The sequence below is a fragment of the Lactuca virosa genome, chromosome 5, assembly GCF_052849685.1.
Source record: "Lactuca virosa cultivar CGN04683 chromosome 5, Lactuca_virosa_CGN04683_v6, whole genome shotgun sequence".
Lineage (NCBI taxonomy): Eukaryota > Viridiplantae > Streptophyta > Magnoliopsida > Asterales > Asteraceae > Lactuca > Lactuca virosa.
The window spans coordinates 245,919,522-245,940,680 of NC_136430.1; the positions used below are offsets into that span (position 1 = coordinate 245,919,522).

The 21,159-nt window shown below is 35.2% G+C and overlaps 1 protein-coding gene across 2 annotated transcripts; it reads left to right on the plus strand.

The window, feature by feature from the left end:
* Positions 1-13,727: 13,727 nt before the first annotated feature.
* Positions 13,728-20,306, plus strand: LOC145114858 (uncharacterized). 2 transcript variants are annotated; one of them, XM_079050956.1, is made up of 7 exons: positions 13,728-13,828; positions 13,908-13,958; positions 14,037-14,187; positions 14,352-14,855; positions 18,569-18,700; positions 18,805-19,277; positions 19,495-20,306. In XM_079050956.1, exons 2-7 carry the CDS (start codon positions 13,917-13,919, stop codon positions 20,125-20,127), a joined length of 1,935 nt encoding a protein of 644 aa, XP_078907082.1. In that variant the 5' UTR covers positions 13,728-13,828; positions 13,908-13,916; the 3' UTR covers positions 20,128-20,306. The 2 variants fall into 2 exon arrangements, with proteins under 2 accessions (XP_078907082.1, XP_078907083.1); XM_079050957.1 differs by having other exon boundaries at positions 14,043-14,187.
* Positions 20,307-21,159: the final 853 nt, after the last annotated feature.

Sequence of the window (21,159 nt, forward strand, 5' to 3'; positions counted from 1 at the left end):
TCAATCAGTCAGTCATCATGAATCGGAAATCGGGAAACAACAAATGGACAGAGAGAATGATTGATAATCCATGTCTCAGTCCATATGATATCTAGAATGGAGGAATATATGATCCCTTATCTAATGGACAAGTCATTGACAAAGGTCAGAGTTCATCGACAAGGTCAGAGTTCGACAGAAGCTTTTGAGAGCTGCGATTGCTGATCGGTTCCTGAAGTCATACGCAATAATAGTTTTAGACTTATCCAAGTGGGAGACTGTTGGATTAATGTCTAAGTCCATAACTATAATTGGTAAGACTTGACCCGACCCGGCATGGTCCATTTGGGTTGCATGGCATCATGCATTTGGATAGACTATAATGAGAGAAATAACACTTAAGGTTGGTTAATATATTATAAGTTCTAATATATTAATAAGGTTATTTAATTAGTATTGATCAAGAATTAATTTGGAATTAATTTAAGTGATCAAAAGGAGACTAATTAAATATATGGGTTGATTGTGTAAATCATTCATTCTTATATATGTGGGCTTGTGATCCAAGATTCCTTATGTTGGACTAAGTCCATGGGGTGACCCATGGATACTCCATGGAGGTTAAAATCCATGGAGCATAAGGAATGGGTAAAGTTATGAGTTACATGGTGTAACCCTAATAGCCACCATATAAAAGAATCCCATGGCTCAAGAAATCGTACACTAATGTGTGAGTGTGAGGGCTAGACGATTTCAAGGAGTGTTCAAGTTTCTCTCAAGTTATTCCAAGTGTATTTGGTGTTGTGTGAACCATTTGAGGTGTCACACTTGGGGCACTAGGCACTCAAGCTTCATGAAGACATTCTACATCAAAGAGGTATGTATTCTATCTTGTTATATTTATTATTTTGTATGCTAGATTAGGATAATACCTTGGATGTTCATAATTGTATGTATAATAGAGAAAACATAGATCCAAGGTATTTAGGGTTGCATGTACACTTAGGAGTGTTAGAATGCTCATAACCCAACAATCATATCATGCTAACACATAAACATATCAGGTAGTAGCAAACATAGACAATTATCACAAAGACAATCATCTTACAACAACTCCTACTGGTGGGCCGACATTGTGGCCGTAGACCCACCGCTACTGGAAGGTAACTCACCTCACACTGCTGAAGTCCCGTAGACACAATCCCAGCTGCTGGATGACAGATTCCCGAACTGTCAATATCAAAACATCACCCAATTAATAATTGGATTCCAGTACATAACCATAAGTCCATACTTGGGGGTAAATACTACTTTACCCCTAACTTAGCTTTATTCAAGCCCAAGGCCCAATCCAAAAGCCCAAAAGTCAACTATGAGTCAAAGCCCACCATATGGCCCAATTTTCCAAATTGGGCCCAAACCTTTACATGGTCTTATTCTAAGGCGCAACCATTTAGTCCAGTCCAAACATTTGGCATTTCTAATGGTCCAATATCATATAATCATTAAGGCCCAAGCTATGGCCCATCTATGGCCTAATTTTCCAAATTGGGCCCAAACCGCTTACATGGGCCTTACCCTAGGCCCATTAAATTATTCTAGCCCAATTGCTTGTTCTTGGATGGCCCATTATTATCCCAATCATCAAAGCCCAATAGAAAGGCCCAACTTAAGGCCCATGTGAAATTAGGGTTTCACATAAAATGATGATTAGGGTTAAGTGTCCTACTTAACCCATTAAGGACTTAATCCATTAAGTCCCACATGGCCTTAGGGTAATTTGCAATGATTATTAATTAATATTTTAAGTTCATTCAATAATTCTGATGCGGTCCCGATAAATCCCAAATTAGGGTTTCATGGCATTAGGGTTTTTCAAACCCTAATTAGGGTTTCCAACCCATCTTAGCCAAATAGGCCCAATAGCTAGGTCCTTTGATCAATTAGGGTTCATTAGGCCCATTAGTCACATGTTTGGGCTTTTAGGTCAATTAGGGCTTCATTGGGCCCATTAGGGTTTCATTGGGCCCACTAGGGTTTATTAGGCCCATTAAGGTTTTAGTCCCTTGTCCAAACATTCCAAACGAGTCACAATCCAAACAAGGCACACCGCCACCCGACACGGCGGCCGGTGGCGGCAGCCATCACCTCACGGTGGTGGTTTTCAGTTTCTTTCCATTATTCCATTTTTGTTACAATTTACAATGAAAAATACCAAAATAACACACACACTAACTAACATAAACACACACACACACACATGGTGGCCCATGGTGGCAGCCACCACGTCACGGTGGTGGTGGTGGCTTTCCTCGTTTTTCGGCCAAATGGGGTCACACATTACAAACACAACAACCGGAAACACACACACACGTTTTTGCTTGCAAAGAGGACCCAACCACCCACCTGGTGGCGTACGGTGGCGACAGCATGACACAGCGCCGGTTGTGGCATTTGGCGGTAGCCCTCGACGGTTCGCATTTCCTCACCATCGCTGGCAGTGAGACGGGGACAAGGGTCGTTCCAGTGCACCCTTCGGTGGCTCACGACCCACTCATGTCGAGTATGACGCCCTACAATCCTTGGTGGTCCTCCGACACCCACGACTTCCGACAGTGCGAGCTTGACTAGGCGGCCACGAATCTTGCTCTTCCGACTTCTCGCTACCACAACGTTGGTTCGTCGGCTTCAGCTCACGTTGGCAACATCGGCAGTGGTCATGTCTGAATAACGGCATAAGGTTGGTCCTCGCCGTCAGCCATGGCAGGAATGGTGACAGCGACTCCTCCCGATGGTTCTCCGACAACGATACGGAAGACTCTACTCGGCGGCTGATGGTGGCGATGGAGTGGCCATCGACGGCTGGGTTGCAGTGGTGGAGGAAGGATGGGGGTATAAAGGTGGTGCGGCGCCGGAAATTGAAGGAGGGTGGCGGCCGGTGGCGGGTGTCATAAGGTGGCGGCTGTTACATCTAGCTAGGGTTAGGGTTAGGGGTTGGGATATATACCCGACACCCTTGAAACTTATGGCCATAATGACAGGAATGGTCCCTGCGTCCCCTTTTTTTATTCAAAATAGCTCCACAAATTACCCTTTTAGCCATCAGCCTTAAAATCCATTACAATATAGGTACAATATTTACCAATTACACCCCTGCTTCCATAATTTCTCTCAAATTCGATCCCTAATTTACCAAACAGCCCCTAAGCCTCCAAATTCTCTTCAAATGAAGTCCCAGAAGTTACCAAGTAGTCCCTTCCTTCATAAATATTTACGAAACTAATCTGAAACTTACACTTTAACCCCCGACTTCTAAAAATTGTGACAATTAGCTCTTCAAGACCAAGCTTTGATATATAATTATTTATTTTAGGGCTACTATTCATTCATTAATTTGTTTATTTATTTATTAAATATTCGGGGTGTTACACAATGTGCAATTTCATAGATTAGCACCAAATTCACATTTTTCCTAAAGTAACTAAGATTTGAGAATTCATAAAAGTGTTTAGTTACTTCGTATTTCATTATACTTATAATGGAAGGTTGTGTCCTATCCCACCCGTTCGGCTAACGACCATCCACTAGTCAAGGGTGCGGTAGGTAAGAGTGGATACTCAATGGCGGTCATTTTACATGCCGCTTCCTTAAACACCCCTTATAGACTAGCTTCGTGAATGAGGCCTACTAACAGTAAGACTGACCTTTTACTTATACATATAATATATTAAACTTTTTTAATTTTATATAGTATAAGGGTGTATTTTATACATTTAAAATACTAAGTGGTTTAATCTATTAATAAATTATACTTTTAATTTGATTAAACTTAAACCATATTATTATGGATTTATTAATTCTCTCTTTTAATTATACACTTAATTGATTTAATAAAATCCACAAGGGTGTAATTTGAACTTTTCAAAACACTAGGGTTTTAGAATTTAGTGTTTCAAAATTAATACCTTTCAATTAAATTTTAAATTCCAAAACTTGAGGACAAATTTTGAAACTTTTCAAAATATTAGGGTTTAACTATTTAAATTTCAAAAACTAAAACTTTTAATTTTAAATTTAAACTATAAAACCTAAAGGGTGTAATTTAAAACTTTTTCAAAATTATTAGGTTAAATATTTGAATCAAAATAATCATATATTATCCATATTTAACAAAATTCAACAATTTTGATAAGGATATCTCATACCAATCATAAAAATCGATTTTAGGCAAGAAAAACGAGATTTGGTAATTATCCTAATAAAAAACTGGCCAAAAAATCGAAAATCCCGGCAATAGAACCCTGGACTCCTCGAGTCCACTATGGAACTCGTCGAGTCCATACATGGACTCGTCGAGTAGACCTGTCAGACAGCAAAGATTTCGACTTTTTGATCCTTTGGCAGTTCACTTTTTCATCTATTCAATAGAAAAACGACCTAGGCTCTGATACCACTGTTGGGTTTTGAGCATAACATCATTCCTATGGTGTACATGCAACCCTAATTGCTTTGGATCTAGGTTTTTCTAATTTGAACATACAACTATGAATTCCAAAGCAATAACCCTATGACTAGCATACATATATCGAAAATTACATATGATTAGGGTTAGAATCTTTACCTCTCTTGTTATGTTGTAATAACAAGTTTAATCCTTCTTGATCTTGACTTCTGAAAGCGTAGTTCCCCAAGTGTTGCACCTCTAATGGAGTCACAAACACCCAATGCAAGGAAGATGACTTAGGAGAGAAGGATTTCGGCTAGGGTTTCTTTCTTGAATGCTTAGGCCGAAAATCCCCTTTTATGGGGTCCTATATATAGTTGTGGCTGCTAGGGTTTTCAGGTGGAAACCCTGATACCTAACTTAGGCAACAAGTATCCCATGAACTCCTTCCTTAGAGCCCATGGACGAAATCTTATGGGCTTCCCTATAAATTTCGTCCACTCCACTCTATGAAGTCCATCAACCCATTTATGCAACTATCAATGATTTGCATAACAATCCCCCAATTATTTAATCAGTCTCTTTTAACCACTTAATTAATTCCAAATTAATTTCTGATCAATACTAATTAAATAATATGATTCCCAAATAATATATAAATCTTGTAATATATTAATAAAACCATTTTGAGTACGAATTTATTATTCAAATAATAAATTCTACCATTTCTCCTCTTGTCACCCTATCAAGTTGTATGAGTGAAGGCAACCCAAAAGGACCATGCTCATAATCAAATCAAGTACATACAAAAAATAGTTATGGGCTTAGACACCTAATCCAACAAAATCATTCCACATCATCATATCAACAACATCATCACCAACTGCATGTCCTACCTTCTCCCACCAATTTCGTGCCCTGTCCTTCAGAAGGCAAGAATCTAGTCTGACATTTGCCTCCTTTGGGCAACTGTTGGTGCAGAAAGCGTTAGCAACATCTGCTAACCACCGCCTGCTCACTATCGGGTCCTTCTCCCCGTGGTAATCTGAAGCCCCACACGCCCGAAAATCCCTGAAAGTCAAAGAACATGCTCCTACTAAGGACACCATCTTAGAAATAAATGAGCTCAACCGCTCATCCAAAATCTCCAGAATGTCTTCCTTTATTGTACCAAAGATCACAGGAGTCTGCTCAAGAATGCAACGGGTAATCTCAGATGAAATGAAATCCCTTATCTAGTCATCCAATTGCCCGACTCCAGAACCCGAGCCCGAGCCCTCCCCAGCACCCGAACTGCCAACCAGCCTGCCGCACAAAGTCACCATACTGAAAATTTACCATATAAACCATCAGAATACGCATCAATATATATATATATATATATATATATATATATATATATATATATATATATATCGAGGGGTAACCTACTCTACCAGCTTCCTGGTTTCATCACAACTCTCCTTGACTCGAGTACGGATCCTCTGCTTCTAGTAGTACAGACCCATACTACCTTCCACATTTATCCGTACTTTCCTCAAGGGTTGCCTTGAATCCGCCAAGTCACCCTATATCCATACAATAAACCCTCAAAAAAATAAGGCTCACAACACTAGATCTCATCCTTGGTTTTCCTAGGGCGACCCCACACCACTCTCTGTCATCAGTTGCAGAAGGAACTCCTGCTAACTTCCTCTAACTAGTTGTCACACCCCAAAACCGGAACGACAGAAACGTTCGGGGGTGGAGGACGTCATGTCAAGTATCACAACACATGCAATATAGTAATCAAAGTACAACAACCATTGCATTAATAGTATAAGTTTTTACATAGGTTACATCTAGCAACAACATCAATAGTAGATATAGAGAATAACATAGGATGCAGCTCGGTACTAGGCTGACTTCGCAAAAGCTCCCGGAGTGTACCTGTCTACTGACGACCTGAGAATACAAGTTATTTTGAAAGAGTTGATCAGCATTTTAATGCTGGTGAGTTCATAAGTATTTTAATGACATTTATATAAATACATGTTTTTCCTCAAAATAATCTCACAAAAGTTTATAGAGTATTTGAATTCCTTCCAGAAAATCCTATATTTTCTATTAAAAGTAGTCTTCTACCAAGACTCGATTGTTTCATGTTTAAAAGAATGAGTTTCTCTACTAAAATCAGTCTTCTACCAAGACTCGACTGTTTCATGTTTAAAAGAATGAGTTTCTCTACTAAAAGCAGTCTTCTACCAAGATCGGACTGTTTCATGTTTAAAGAGCATTTTTCCCAAATGTTACTATCATTATCAAAATGTAGTTTTACATTATCGTTTTATGTCAAAAACGTTCCAAGTTTAATGTATTAAGGAAAAATATTATAGTACCGTAGTTTTATATGTAGAAACTACCGTGGTACTAATTACCTTAAGGCCATGAATTATTAGGTAAATGTGAAGATACTCGTAACCATACTGATTGACGGATGTAAACACGACGATCTGCTGGCGTCGAAATAAATGTGACATTTGTCACCCCTTGGCTTGGTCGGACGGCACTGTAGCTAGCAGTCAGGATGTGGGATGGTCTGTACCGTATAGATCTATACACGCAATGCCCGCTCTCCCTCCAGGAGACTCTGGTTACCAACTCGACAATGGTGAAATCCGCGTCATGAGGATGTATCTCGTGTTTTGATTGCTATATACGTTTCTTTTTACTAAAAGTACATGTTTTAGAATATTGATATAGCTAGTTTCTCCTCATAAAAGTTATTGTTGATTTCTAAACTATACCTATTATAGTTTACTTGAGAGGTTATCTAGGTACCTTTGCTACCCAAAGGCGCTGAACTGGAGTAAGAGTTTTAATATCTAAACAGATATACATAATATATAACTAGGACTTCAACGACACTCGGACAAATAACCGGATACTCTAAGTCCACAACCAAACAAGGAACAGGAAATAAAGTGGGCTATCAGTCCTAAGTCCTTCAAACCCTACTTATATAACTATATCTGTATAGACATGAATCTAACAAGAATATAAGTTTAAAAGACTTTGATAAAAGTTTAGTAATTTAAAAAGAGATTATAGTACTTTAAAAGAGATTTGAAAGTGATATATGAAAACCTTTAGCTGAATAAAACAGTTTAACATGCAAAAATATATTTGATTGACAGTTATTAATCACATGTGATTGATATAATAACTTAATAGTTCAACTTGTATTCCCCCCCCCCCCCATAAAAGCATTTAAAATCATTTCAAAGGTTGATTAAGGGGTATGAACTCACCTGAAGTGAGTAACTCGAAAGAAAGATTGATATAGGATCGCCAGGTGTCGAATGAAGTCGTGAGCACAACCGGATCCTAGTTTAACATGTGATAACACATATATGAATACACTTAAGGTATATAACCACTAATAGACACATGGCCACACCTTAGGGACATGGAAACACTTAGAATTAAGTGTTACAAACACCTATTGAGGTCCCTAAATGAGTGTAGGGCCTTAGATTTGAGTGTAAGGCCACCAAACTCGACTTTTATGTGTGTGCGGCCAGGGTGTGCGGCCAGGCCTGTGTGCGACCAGGGTGTGCGGCCAGGCCTGTGTGCGGCCGTACACTCCCATAGAAATGTGTCCAAATCGATTTTCCAAGGCTTTGTGATGATCCTAAGAAGGTGTTTTGGCCGGTGCTATGTTTAGATGAGTGTTTAAGTCCATTTTAGTACCAAAAGATGTGTGTGCGGTCACACATGATGTGTGTGCGGCCCTACACACATGAAGATCATCTTGAATGATGATTTCATGGATCAAACTCGAGGAAAAGGCCTTCTAATGTGTTGTATCAATGATCTAAGGATGAATACTCACTTGTTTTGCTGATTGGAGATGAAATCACGAAGGATTCTTAAGAGAGAATGTTCCAGCTTTGAAGGAGTGGAAAGTGGGGTGTAAGGTTGGCTAAGTGTTCAATATATACGGTCGAGTGTGAGGCTGGGAGGGTGTACGGTTGGCTGTGTGCGGCCGCACACTCGGGTGTGCGGCCGCACACACCTTGCTTGGTGTGTTTGGCCCGATTTTGTGATGCTACACACATTCTAACCCTTCCCAAGACTCATATCTAGGTTATACTAAGCCTAGAACACTCATATAGACCCACAATTTCGTTATAAGATAGCCAAAACGAAGGCTGAAACTCGGCTGAGTTGAATAGCTGAACTTTACAAGACAAGGATTTTCGGGTTGTCACACTAGCTCACAAATTAAAGTCACCGCTAACACCGTCTTGATTCATTGTGACTATTCATAACCTGTATTTCCAGCTTTTACGTCTTGGGGTGGAAAAACATGTATAATCAAATATGTTCATTTTACTTGTTTTAGATTATATCAAATGTGATTTCTATGTATGTGTATGCAAATGTTGATTCATGAGACCTTATCGCATCAAGTCCATGAATGTTTCACATAACTCATTAACTCTTTTGAGCTGATGGTTATTATGGATAACTCTATTAGGAGGTAGACAATTCCCCACTCGCCCGTTGCGTGGAGTGCATATTACATTATGTCTCTATGTTAGCGCTAGACATAGATTTCAAGATGGCACCCTTGGTCGTTAGGTTTGGTTGTGAACTCATGGTTTGATCACTATTCACATACGAAAATTATTTCTCATGTTAGCTATGAACTTTGTTTCTCATGATAGCAACAGACTTTATTTCTCATGTTAGCAACGAACTTCCATTTATGGAAACCTTTATCAATATTTGGATTTTCATGATATAAAACTATATTATGTTTTAAACCTGTGAACTCACCAACTATTTCGGTAGTTGACCACTCATTTTACATGTTTTTTCAGGAACTCATCTATAAGATGACACTTAGGGACACATCACTTGTCTAAGCATTATGCATGTGTTATTTTTCGAATGTAATGTAACTTCTTTAAAAGTGTTCAAAACTTATTGTAAATTGTAATGTTTTTTAATAATATGGTTGGTGTTGTCGTTTAACTTTCGCAATGAGACCCTTTGTTTTGTTGTACCTCGTATTTCCGCTTTAGCGGGGTATGATAGATTTCATCAATCCTTAATGAGGATGGGATATACTATGTGTCTCGTTAAAAACAACTTTGTCATGGTAAACCCTATACAACTTAAATTTCTTCTAAACATATTTACTTATATTTTTTTTATAACGTCTAAATCTTTAAAACTTTTTACTTGTATTTTTTTTCAGCATCATTAGATTGTATTTTTTTATAAGGTTTGTAATTTAGTCTCAAATAGTTATTAAAAAAGTTTTAAAAAAGCTTATAAAAAAGTATAAATTAATAAACTACGTTTAATAAACGGAGTCTTGAACTACGATTGTTATTTTATTTCAATGTTGTTAGATTATAATTATTTAAATTTCAATGTTGAAACTCTATTTTATTTTATGTTTGTAAAATCGGTTTATTTAAATTTCAGTTTATTCAATAGCTTGCGAACATTAAAAAACAAATAGTTTTTTTTCTTGCCACCACAAACATATGCGATATATATATATATATATATATATATATATATATATATATATATATATATATATATATATATAAAAGGCTATAATTGGGTTTGGGTGTCACACACATACATTAGAAAGAAAAAACAAGTGATTCCTTCTTTGCTTTTTGACTATATAAGTTTATACTTCATCTTTATTTTTTATTTTAATTCTTTTTGGCACGTAATCGTAATTCTTTTTTGATAAAATTGAAAAAATGGTCAATATGGTATATATTTTTTCTAAGTTTTGGTCAAAGTCTCAACTTTTTTTTGGATTGGTGGTCGTTTTGACCATGTTTGCTTGTGATTTTGGTTTTTTTGGAAAACGGAAAAGACTCAAATGCCCTTTTGATATACATTTTATGTTTGTCTATTATATTTAAAGGAAAAAATAATTAATTTGGACTCACATCTCTCTCTATTTCTCTCTCTCTCTCTCTCTCTCTCTCTCTATATATATATATATATATATATATATATATATATATATATATATATATATATATATATATAGGCTTATGTTATTCTATTCAAAATAATTATTGTGTTATTGTATGTATAATTGTAGGCCAATCAAATTTACTTATTTTAAGAAAGTGATTAATATATATTATTGAATTAAATATAATTGAAAAATATCATCTTAATTAATTACAAGGGTAATTTAGTCAATTAATATAGATTTAATAAAGGAAAATTGCATTTTTTTAGGGATCATAGATTCTATTAATTTTAAAAATCCGATTTTACGAATTATAATTTTTTTAATTCGGACATTCTGACAGAATATGTTTATGAGTATATTCAAAAATAAAAATATTCTTGAACCATAAATAATAAAAATATTCTTGAACCTATTTCTTGATCATGACTTTAAAAACTTCTTGTAGAATAACAAATTCTTGAACAATCAATTGACGAATAAAAAAAAATACATTATTTCTTATAGAATACGGGTAACAATTGTTAAGAATTACATTTATTGTTAAAGAATAAAACTAAAAAAACTTTCAAAACGGGAAAGAAAACATCAAAATCTAACGACACTAATTCATTCTAAAAGAATAATCTTGCTTAGAATCACTTTCAATTTTGTGGTCCGTTCTTCAAGCATCAACTTCTGTGAAAACAAAACAAAATTGTAGTTTAGATTCCAATAATGCATTAGCAAATGAAAAATAAAAAACTAAATTCCTTTGGAAAAAGATGTGGACTTGTGAATTGCACCAAAACCAATAAACAAGAATTGTAGAACATGCATAAATCAGTGAGAAAATATCCATACTCCATTCCAACAGAATTAGAATTCATGATTCCATTCCAACATAATTGGAATTCGTAATTCCATTCCAATAGAACTGGAATCTCAACAATATCATCCATTGAATCATCTACATAAACAAATTAATTCCAAATGAAAGAAGCATCAAAGCATCTATGTATTTTACTAATCGTTCTAGACTTGTACAATTCTAATTCAAACATAACTAAAAATGAAATATAGTCAAACAACTCAAAATTAAAAGTCTAAGTCTAATATATTAATTGAAACCCTTTCTTATCAGTTCTAATTGAAAGCCAACTTGCCTACTGCCCACTAAACAAATCTTTCAATCCAATTCGGATTCAAACCAAGTTTAAAACCCCTAAAATTATTCATGCTTAGATGGAAGTTTGAAGCCAAGACATGGGAAAATAATTAATACCATCGATGGTGTCGCCGATGGTAAACACTGGTTGCGGTTTTGATTGGGAGACCTTTCGTGTTCTCTTTTTGGATTTGGTGATGGCATCTTCAACGGCGGGAGTGGGGTTCTTCAGTATTTTCTTCATCGTCGCCGGGAAATTAGGTCAGTAGCCGATTGGATGGTCGGCGTGAAGGAGTCTTCAACCGGTGATGAAGATTGATCCTACACCGGTGATGAAGATTGATCAGTCAGTCGTAAGTCGTATATAAAAGGGGGGAATTAGGTTAAAATCAACGTAACTAGCAAAATTATAGGGAGTATTTGTGGAAGTTATTTCTCAAATTACCTAGTTACCCTTATTGATTTATTTAATTATTGTTTTTTCTATTAATTTTTGATTGGTCCACAATCATGCATACAATAATACAATACTTAGTTAGAATACCTGAACCTATCTCTCTCTCACTCACTCTCTCTCTCTCTCTCTCTCTATATATATATATATATATATATATATATATATATATATATATATATCCATCTTCATCTTCTCCAACCATCCCTCAAAACACCCAAATCTGTTTCCCTCATTCCATTCCTACTGCTCGAATCGACTTTGTGTATATATGTGACTACATTAGGTTTGATTTCTTGGTCAAGCATTTCAACAAAAATGATGTTCCTATATGTGATATGCTATCCAATGAGATATATATATATATATATATGGGCCAAAATTAATTTTTATTTTCTTTTTCCTTTATATTAAATAGAAAACACATAAAAGGTCTATCATAAAGCATTTTAGTCTTTCAATTTTCCGAGGAATCAAAATCACAAGCAAACATGGTCAAAAGGACCACAAATCCAAAAAAAAATAGGTTTTAGACCGAAACCCGAATACCATTTTTTGCAATTTTGTCTTTTTCTTTCTATATGCGTTGAATTATATTCCCATTCGCATTTTGATTTGAAAACGATGGTTAATTTTAAATGTTTTTTGTTTTTAAACTTATTTCTAAGTAGTAGATTTTATTTGATATTTAGTTTGCAAAGTTAAAATAGTAATTTTACATGTTATCGACATTTTGTAGATATTGATCAAAGAAAAGGGATGCTGAGATTTGTTAGGTATGACTACGACTCATTAAATAAGCTTGCGGATTACACAATATTTATCAGTACTACTCGTTAAACAAGCTTGTGAATTACACAATATTTATTGTTCTTTAGAGATGATTACCAATTAAAAATTATATGTTAGTACGATTTGATTCAAATGGAAGAATTAGGGTTGTGGTTTATTAAAACAAGGCTTGACATAGGGATGAATTTTGTAACTTTTTTCTTTTGAAATTGTTTAATCATTATTGAATATAGTCATATATAAATTATAAATTTTTATTACGAAAGTTTAATTAATTTTATAATCTGTGGTTCCTACGGGTTATAAACTAGTATATATATATATATATATATATATATATATATATATATATATATATATAGTCCTCTCATATTCATTTATGAATATAACGGTGTTTGATATGATTAAAGAATAAAAATTATTAAAATTGTTGATTTTCCATCCATTTGTATATTGGTCATAATATAAAAATATTGACAAATCAATAGTTAGATTTAATGAAAGAGGGATTAACGATAAAACTTTATCGTTTTGAAACCACAAGGACTAGCGTTGTAGCTACTTTCATCGTTATTCTCAAGTTGCCATTTCTACAACTTTCATCGTTATTCTCAAGTTGCCATTTCTTAAAAATCACATGGACTAATTGTGAAATTTTATTTTAAAACTATGTGAATGTTTGATAATGAATTAATATTTCAAAGGAGGATATAGTTATTTTTTTAATATCATTTGTTTATCTATATTTTAATTATATTATTATATTCAGTGTAACATTTGAAAATGTATTAGCCTAGTTATTTAAATACAGTGTTTGCTGGCAAATGTATATTAATTAAAGACTTTTGACTTTTGTATTATACTTCTTATAAAAAAACACATCTTCACCTAACCCATCTAATTCTGCATATATACATGCGGTTCTTTGTCTTGAACTCTTCCATTCCTACTTACCAAAAAATACATACAAATTTGTTAAGTGAAAGTTGGTAGCTAGTCGTTTGATTTTAGGTAGTTTCACTGGCTCCAAATACTATCCCCAGGTCTCCTTTTCTGATTTCAGCTACTAATAGTGTCGTTATATATGCAGGTGCCCAAGATGAAGGCCGCAAGCCCACATTTAGATTCAAATGAGAGAGACGTAGGTTCATTAGGAAACTTGTAGTGAAATTTACTAGTCTTTGGATATGATACCATTACTAAAAGTGTAATTGCGCAGGTGCAGGAAATGAACCCCGAAAGCACACCCATGGGTTCAATAGAGGATATAAATCCTATCAGGCAGCAGGAGTCGGTCACAAAACCCTCAACCAGTTCATATGTTCCTCAATCATCATTCCATCAGAAACTCCCATGTGGAGATCTACTTGGTATGTTGTTAATTACATGATATAATGGTTTTATTCTGGCAGCCTATATTGCTATCTATTAGCCCTGTTTTATAGCAGTTTATGATGCAGCATGATCTGCCTCAATCACAAATTCTTATTCGTAAAACTGTTTTAATAACATTTCTTTGTCAATTATATTATAGGAAATAGAGAGCAGTACATCAGAATTTGCGCTCCTCTCTATAATGCAGCAAGCATTGGTGATTGGGAAGCTGCCCAAGTCATTTTTGGGAAACATAAAGATCTAATTCTGGTGGAGTATGCTATCACTGAAAATTATGATACTGCACTTCACATTGCAGCATCTGCAAAAAACAGCAAGTCGGTGGATAAGTTTGTACAAAATCTAGTGACTATGATGACAGAGAAACAGTTAGAACTTACCAATAAAAATGACAACACTGCGCTGTGCTTAGCAGCAGCAGCTGGAAATGTCAAAATTGTTATGACTTTGTTGGACAAGAACCCGGCCCTGGTGGATATCCCTGGTAGTAATGGAATGATGCCACTCTACATGGCTTCTTTATTTGGACGAAGTAAGATGGTTAATTATCTGTATGATAAATCTGGGCAGATGTCTAGATATGGCTGGACAGATCAGAATCGCAGTTGGGTTCTCCAGAAATGTGTGGAAGCAGATCACTTTGGTATGTAATTGTTACTCCTTAATTTCTCCATGTTTTATTGTTGTTGCATTAAATTTAACACCTGGAAAAACAACTCATGGGACAGTTACACAAACTGTCAAGGAACTGTTCTTCTAAGCACCCTTTATCTTTGATTCTTTGATGGAGAAAACACAATTAACAAGTCTAGATTATAATTCGACCAATTGTATCGACTTATTAGTTGATCAGCATCTCAATATTCATGCATTCCTTATACTCAATGGGAGCAGACTTCTGTGAAAACAAAACACGGGGATAGCCACCCAGAGCATACAGACTTTGACTTAGATATCTAAAGCTGTAGAATTTGGCTTAATTTTATTTCACCATCTTTTTCTACACTTCATAGTCAAACATAAGGTCCTTCACATCTGCATGATTATTACTCCCTCCGTCCCAAAATTATAGTCCATCTTTCCTTTTTGGTTTTTCCAAAATAATAGTCTACTTCTAAAAATAAAGACAAAATTGCAAAAATGGTCCCTGTGGTATGCATTTTTTTGGGGTTTTGGTCCAAACCACGAGTTTTTTGGCTTCGTGGTCCTTTTGGACTGGTTTGTTTGTGAAAATAGTCCTTGTAGTTAACTCCCGTTAAAAACAATCCGTTAACCCCCTCATGTGCCTTCCACATGAGGGTATTTCTGTGTTTTTACTTCTAGGGACCATTTTTGCATAAGAAAAAATAAAAACCCCTTTATATACCATTTTCTATTTTCAGCTTCTTCCCCAACTACTGTTATTCCCCGATTTGAATAGATGTTTAAACACATTTCCCAGATAATGGAACAAAATATGAATCCCACTTACATTACAATCAAGGTCAACTGAAAACCATCAAAAGATTTAAAAGTTGGATGCTGAGAAGAACGTAAATTCAGTTGGAATGCACACAAACAACATAGCTAAAAACAAACAACACTATTTTATAAAGAACATTGTTTGTGGTACAATTAGAGTCGTGTACTGGGTTCGTCTGAAAACCAATTGTTCTTCCAAGGCCAACCAAAGCAGTTTTCCATGATCTGCTTGTCTTCTCACTTTTCATGGCTCCATATGACAATGAACAAAAATAGAGATACTTTCAAAGCTAATGCCTCTAAATGCCACTTCTTCAGATCAATGGGTCATAGATTTCATTGAGAATTCTACTTTACTCTTATTTAGGTGAGATTCCATCTAAGATACTCAGCATACACATAAAAGTATACAATCAAGTCCAAACTAAAATATACCTCGGAATCACTAATCTGATACCGTGCATCTGATACAGACCGCCTCCTCCTTGAATCAACATTTGGAAAAGGCCTAGTAGTACCACCAGCATTAGAATGAGTACCATCGTTACGCCTCGACACAGACCTCCCACGCCTTTGAGACGAAGGTGTTGCAGAACTAATCTCAGCTTGTTGCACGACTCTAATTGTACCACCAGCATTAGAAGCAGTATCATCGTTACGCCTTGACACACCTTCCACGCCTTTGAGACGAACCCAGTACAGGACTAATCTCAGACTTCACACGAACAGGCCGGCTGCTTCTACTGCTTCCACTCTCATCATCTACCTCAGAGTTGTTATCCTTCCCCGAGAAAAACTCAATTGCTAGATCATCAAGACTAATTTCCGGGAAATCTGAACCCCTCACGGTGTTAACAAACTTGCGCCTCGGAGTAGGAAGAACACCTGAATCAATCTCCGTTGGAATCGGCCGTGAGAATCTACTAAGCTGGGGAAGAAGCTGGAAATAAAAAATGGTAGATAAAGAGGGTTTTATTTTTTCTTATGCAAAAATGGTCCCTAGAGATAAAAAGACGAAAATACCCTCACATGGAAGGCACATGAGGGGGTTAACGGATTGTTTTTTAACGGGAGTTAATTACATGGACCATTTTCACAAACAAACCAGTCCAAAATGACCACGAAGCCAAAAAACTCATGGTTTGGACCAAAACCCCAAAAAAATGTATATCACAGGGACCATTTCTGCAATTTTGTCAAAAATAAATAACATTTTTACCAAAAATACCTCCTCATTATTACTTAACCAACTAAGAATTTATTGGAACATTAAATGCAAAGTAAGGACAAAACTATCATTTTATTGTATAAAGTTAGTGGTAATTAATAATTTTTTAATCTATTCGTTTTTTTGTCTGTAGACAATAATTTTGGGACAGAGGGAGTATTAATTGTTTCTGCATAGGGTAAATAGCATAAACGATACTCAGTTTACACCAAAATTCTAATTTGACACTGTGTTTTTTTTTTTTTGTCTCAAATTTGACACTGCGTTTTTCAATTTGTTACAATTCTGACCACTTGACCGGTCAACCAAGTTATATGCTGACGTGGCATGATGACGTGTCGGTTTTGATGACGTTGCATGCTGACATGATATACTGACGTGTCAAAATTGAATTTTTTTTCCACAAAAAACACTATGTTTTCATTTTTTTCGATTTTGACACTAAGTTTAATTTTTTCTTTTAATTTTGACACTATGTTTTTTGTTCCAAATCGAACATCATTTTTTCCAATTTTGTACAATGTTGACAATTTTTTATTTGAAACCATATAAATATATTTTCTTTCAATTAAAAACCATATTTTTGTATAAATACAAGGTTTTTTTTACATTCAAACCATAATTTTATGTATAAATATGTATTAGTTATATAAAAACCGTATTTTATATTAAATACGCAACTTTAAAATGAGTTTGAAGGTTTGGAGGCGTGTAGTTGATCAAAACCCGGATGTCAAGTTTGCAACCTGTGAAATTTTTGCATCTTATTAGAAGCTTATGGTTAGTTTGATTCTCATGATATAACTAATGCATATTTATACATTATGCTTTGAATATAAAAAAAAAACAAAAAAAAAAAAAGAAACACCTTGTATTTAAATAAAAATGTGGTTTTTAAACGAAAAAAATATATTTATACGGTTTAAAATGTAATAAAAAATATATTTATATGGTTTCAAATGGAAAATGGTCAAAATTGAACAAAATTTGATAAATGATGTTCGATTTGGAACAAAAAAAGATAGTGTCAAAATTGAAAAAAAAAATTGAACTTAGTGTCAAAATCGAAAAAAAATGAAAACTTACTGTTTTTTGTGGAAAAAAAATTCAATTTTGACACGTCAGCATATCATGTCAGCATGTCACGTTATCAAAACCGACACATCATCATGCCACGTCAGCATTTAACCTGGTTGACCGGTCAGATGGTCAGAATTGTAACAAATTGGAAAACACAGTGTCAAATTTGAGACAAAAAAAATACAGTGTCAAATTAGAATTTTGGTGTAAACTGAATGTTTTTTTATGTTATTTACCCTTCCGCATGCCTATTAATTATCCAAATCTTACACATATTTTAAGATGTTAGGACCAGACCTTTCCCATTTCCACAACATTCTTTGCCTACCATTATTTGATTCTGAGATTGTAAGATCCGATGTAAATTGAATAGGATTTTATTAATTGGATGAGCTTTAGAGACTACAGGCCTTATTTATTTGCACGCGCGGTGTTGATTTCTAGGGCTTGAGAGTCAACTCCAACATTTTATACTAAAATTTAAGGAGAGATATCAGCCAGGGTTTCTTGGGAAATCTTATGTGCTTCTGTTCACAACTTTTTTATATGATTTATGTTACATTTGATGATTGTCAAATATTTTGTAGATGTTGCCATAAAAATAGTGACCTGCTGGCCACAACTTGCTAAAAGTGGGATTGTACTCGGAGTTTTGGCTCGGAAGACGGATGCATTTAAAAGAACAAAACCTCATTTTATCCGGAGAATCTTATATCCAAGTAAACATATCTACTCACCGATCTTTATGTTTTTTACTTAAAAACGAAACTTTATCCACCGTCATAGAAGTTTTTGGTGTCATGTGATTGGTTGTGGCTTTCAGTTTTGGCACTCATTCACGTGAAGATTGGGTCTGCTGAAAAGCCAAGTGATGGCATGGTATTACTAAGAATCATCTGGGCAGAGGTTATGAAATTATCTGATCGTGAAATTAGTTCCATCATGAGAGGGCCAACTGACCTTCCAACGAAGAAGTATTCTTCCCGCATCCTATTTGTTGCTGCCGAGATGGGAAACATTGAATTTCTGATTGAGCTCCTTCGCCAATATCCAGACTTGATATGGAAGGTGAATGATAATGGCCTAACAATATTTCATATTGCTGTCATACACCGTCATGAGGATATCTACAATCTTTTGCATGAGATTGGCTCAATGAAGGATATGATAACACCTCTGAAGGATAATGAAGGAAATACTATGTTGCATTTAGTTGGCCAGTGTCCAAAGAATAATCACAATCAAAATGACTCTGGAGTCGGTCTACAAATGCAACGTGAATTGTTATGGTTCAAGGTACTTTTTCTATTCTTAGATTCATATATAGCTGACAACCTTTCGTGGGTACATGATAGGATCTTTCCTTCGATAATCGATAAATGCTGCCTTTCTATATAAAAAAAATTTATTTTAAGTATGACGTGGCATTTTTAACATCTTAGTATTATTATTATTATCATTTCAAAATCTGAAATACAAATCCGGTGAAATAATCTAATCTCTTTTTGTGTAGGAAGTAGAAGCTCTGCTCCCTCCTTCATACAGAGAAAGGAAGAACAGAAATGGTCAAACACCACATGAATTGTTCATCAAGGAGCACAGAGAGCTACTCTTTGAAAATGAAAAGTGGATGAAAGACACGGCAAACCAGTGCTTAGTGGTTGGAGCTCTCATAGCTTCCATTGCTTTTGCAGCAGCTTTTGGAGTTCCGGGTGGATACAATCAGAACACTGGTATTCCCATGTTCGTTCATAATCAATCTTTCATAGCCTTTGCCATATCAGATGCCATCTCTTTGACATTCTCTTCCATTTCGATCCTCATATTCTTATCTATTTACTTATCTCGCTATGCTGAACTTGATTTTATGGAAGTATTACCCCAAAAACTCATGACAGGTCTAGTTACACTTTTTTTCTCAATCGCAGCCATGCTGGTTGGTTTTAGTGTCAGTTTCTTCGTTATTTTTCAGGACAAGTTACTTTGGGTACCAATCATTATCGCCCTTTGGATTTCCATACCAGTCATCTTATATATCAGGCTTCAGTATAATCTTTTATGGGATGCTTTTTACTCAATATATGGTTTTAAATTTATTTTCAAGCCAAAAAACCCTAGGCTTTTCTATCGAAGTCCAAGCTTCTGATCACTTGTTGTTTTGAAGGAGAATGTTTCTTTTGAAGATGTGAAAGCTAATGCTTTCTATCAATTTGGAAGAAGTTGATGTGTCGATGTTTATGTACTTTTTGAATCCAGATGTATTTTATCAGACTTGATCATGTATGCAAGTAATTAAGCACCTAGTATTACTTTCGTTGTCATGAAGTTTTGAGAGCCAAATATATTTATGCACAATTGCACATGATAGGTCCCAAAAGTAAGTGAACAATTTGATACGGTAGATTGTCTTCACTCCAGGGAGAAGGTACCACAGGTTTGCATTAACTTCTCTGCCTTCACTAATAAAATTAGCTGCTTAAGTTGCATGACCACATACACTTTAAACCATAATAAAAGGAAACGAATATATAACAACGTAAAAGAAATACACTATAACGTCCAACCACCCACTTATATATGAGACCAGCTCATCACTCCCCCATGAGTTTTGGATCTAGTTTATGCCTCATGTGTGAAAGAAATGGCTAGCTAGTGGCCAAACAGCAAACCTTGATGGTTAATTTTCAAAAAAGAAAGAATGCGGTAAGATAGATGGGTAATTTCGTCATACTTTAGCCTTTCTCGATGTATGAGAGAATAATGATGTGGTTGCATTAGATATATTAATCCGCAACAAAAAAAAAATTAAATATACAAACGGAGTTGTGTGGGATGTATCCATCATAATCTGTCGTTTATTTATCTTGGGTTACCAGTTGGATCGAATATGACTCGGTTGTCTTCTTGGGATACGGTGGTGGATAAGTTTAGAGCTAGCTGGGCTAACTGGAAGACAAATGATTCCTATAGGGGTCGGCTTATTCTTGTTAAGTTGGTTCTTGGAAGCCTCAAAATCTATTAATTTCATGTTCATTTTAAAGGGCCAAAAGGAATTTTGAAAAAGTTGGAGGGATTTAGACGTAATTTTTTATGGGGTTGTGATGGGAAGGAAAAGAAAATTTATGCAGCTAACCCTTGATTTGCAACATGTCACTACTACAAAAAGGCACATAAGACT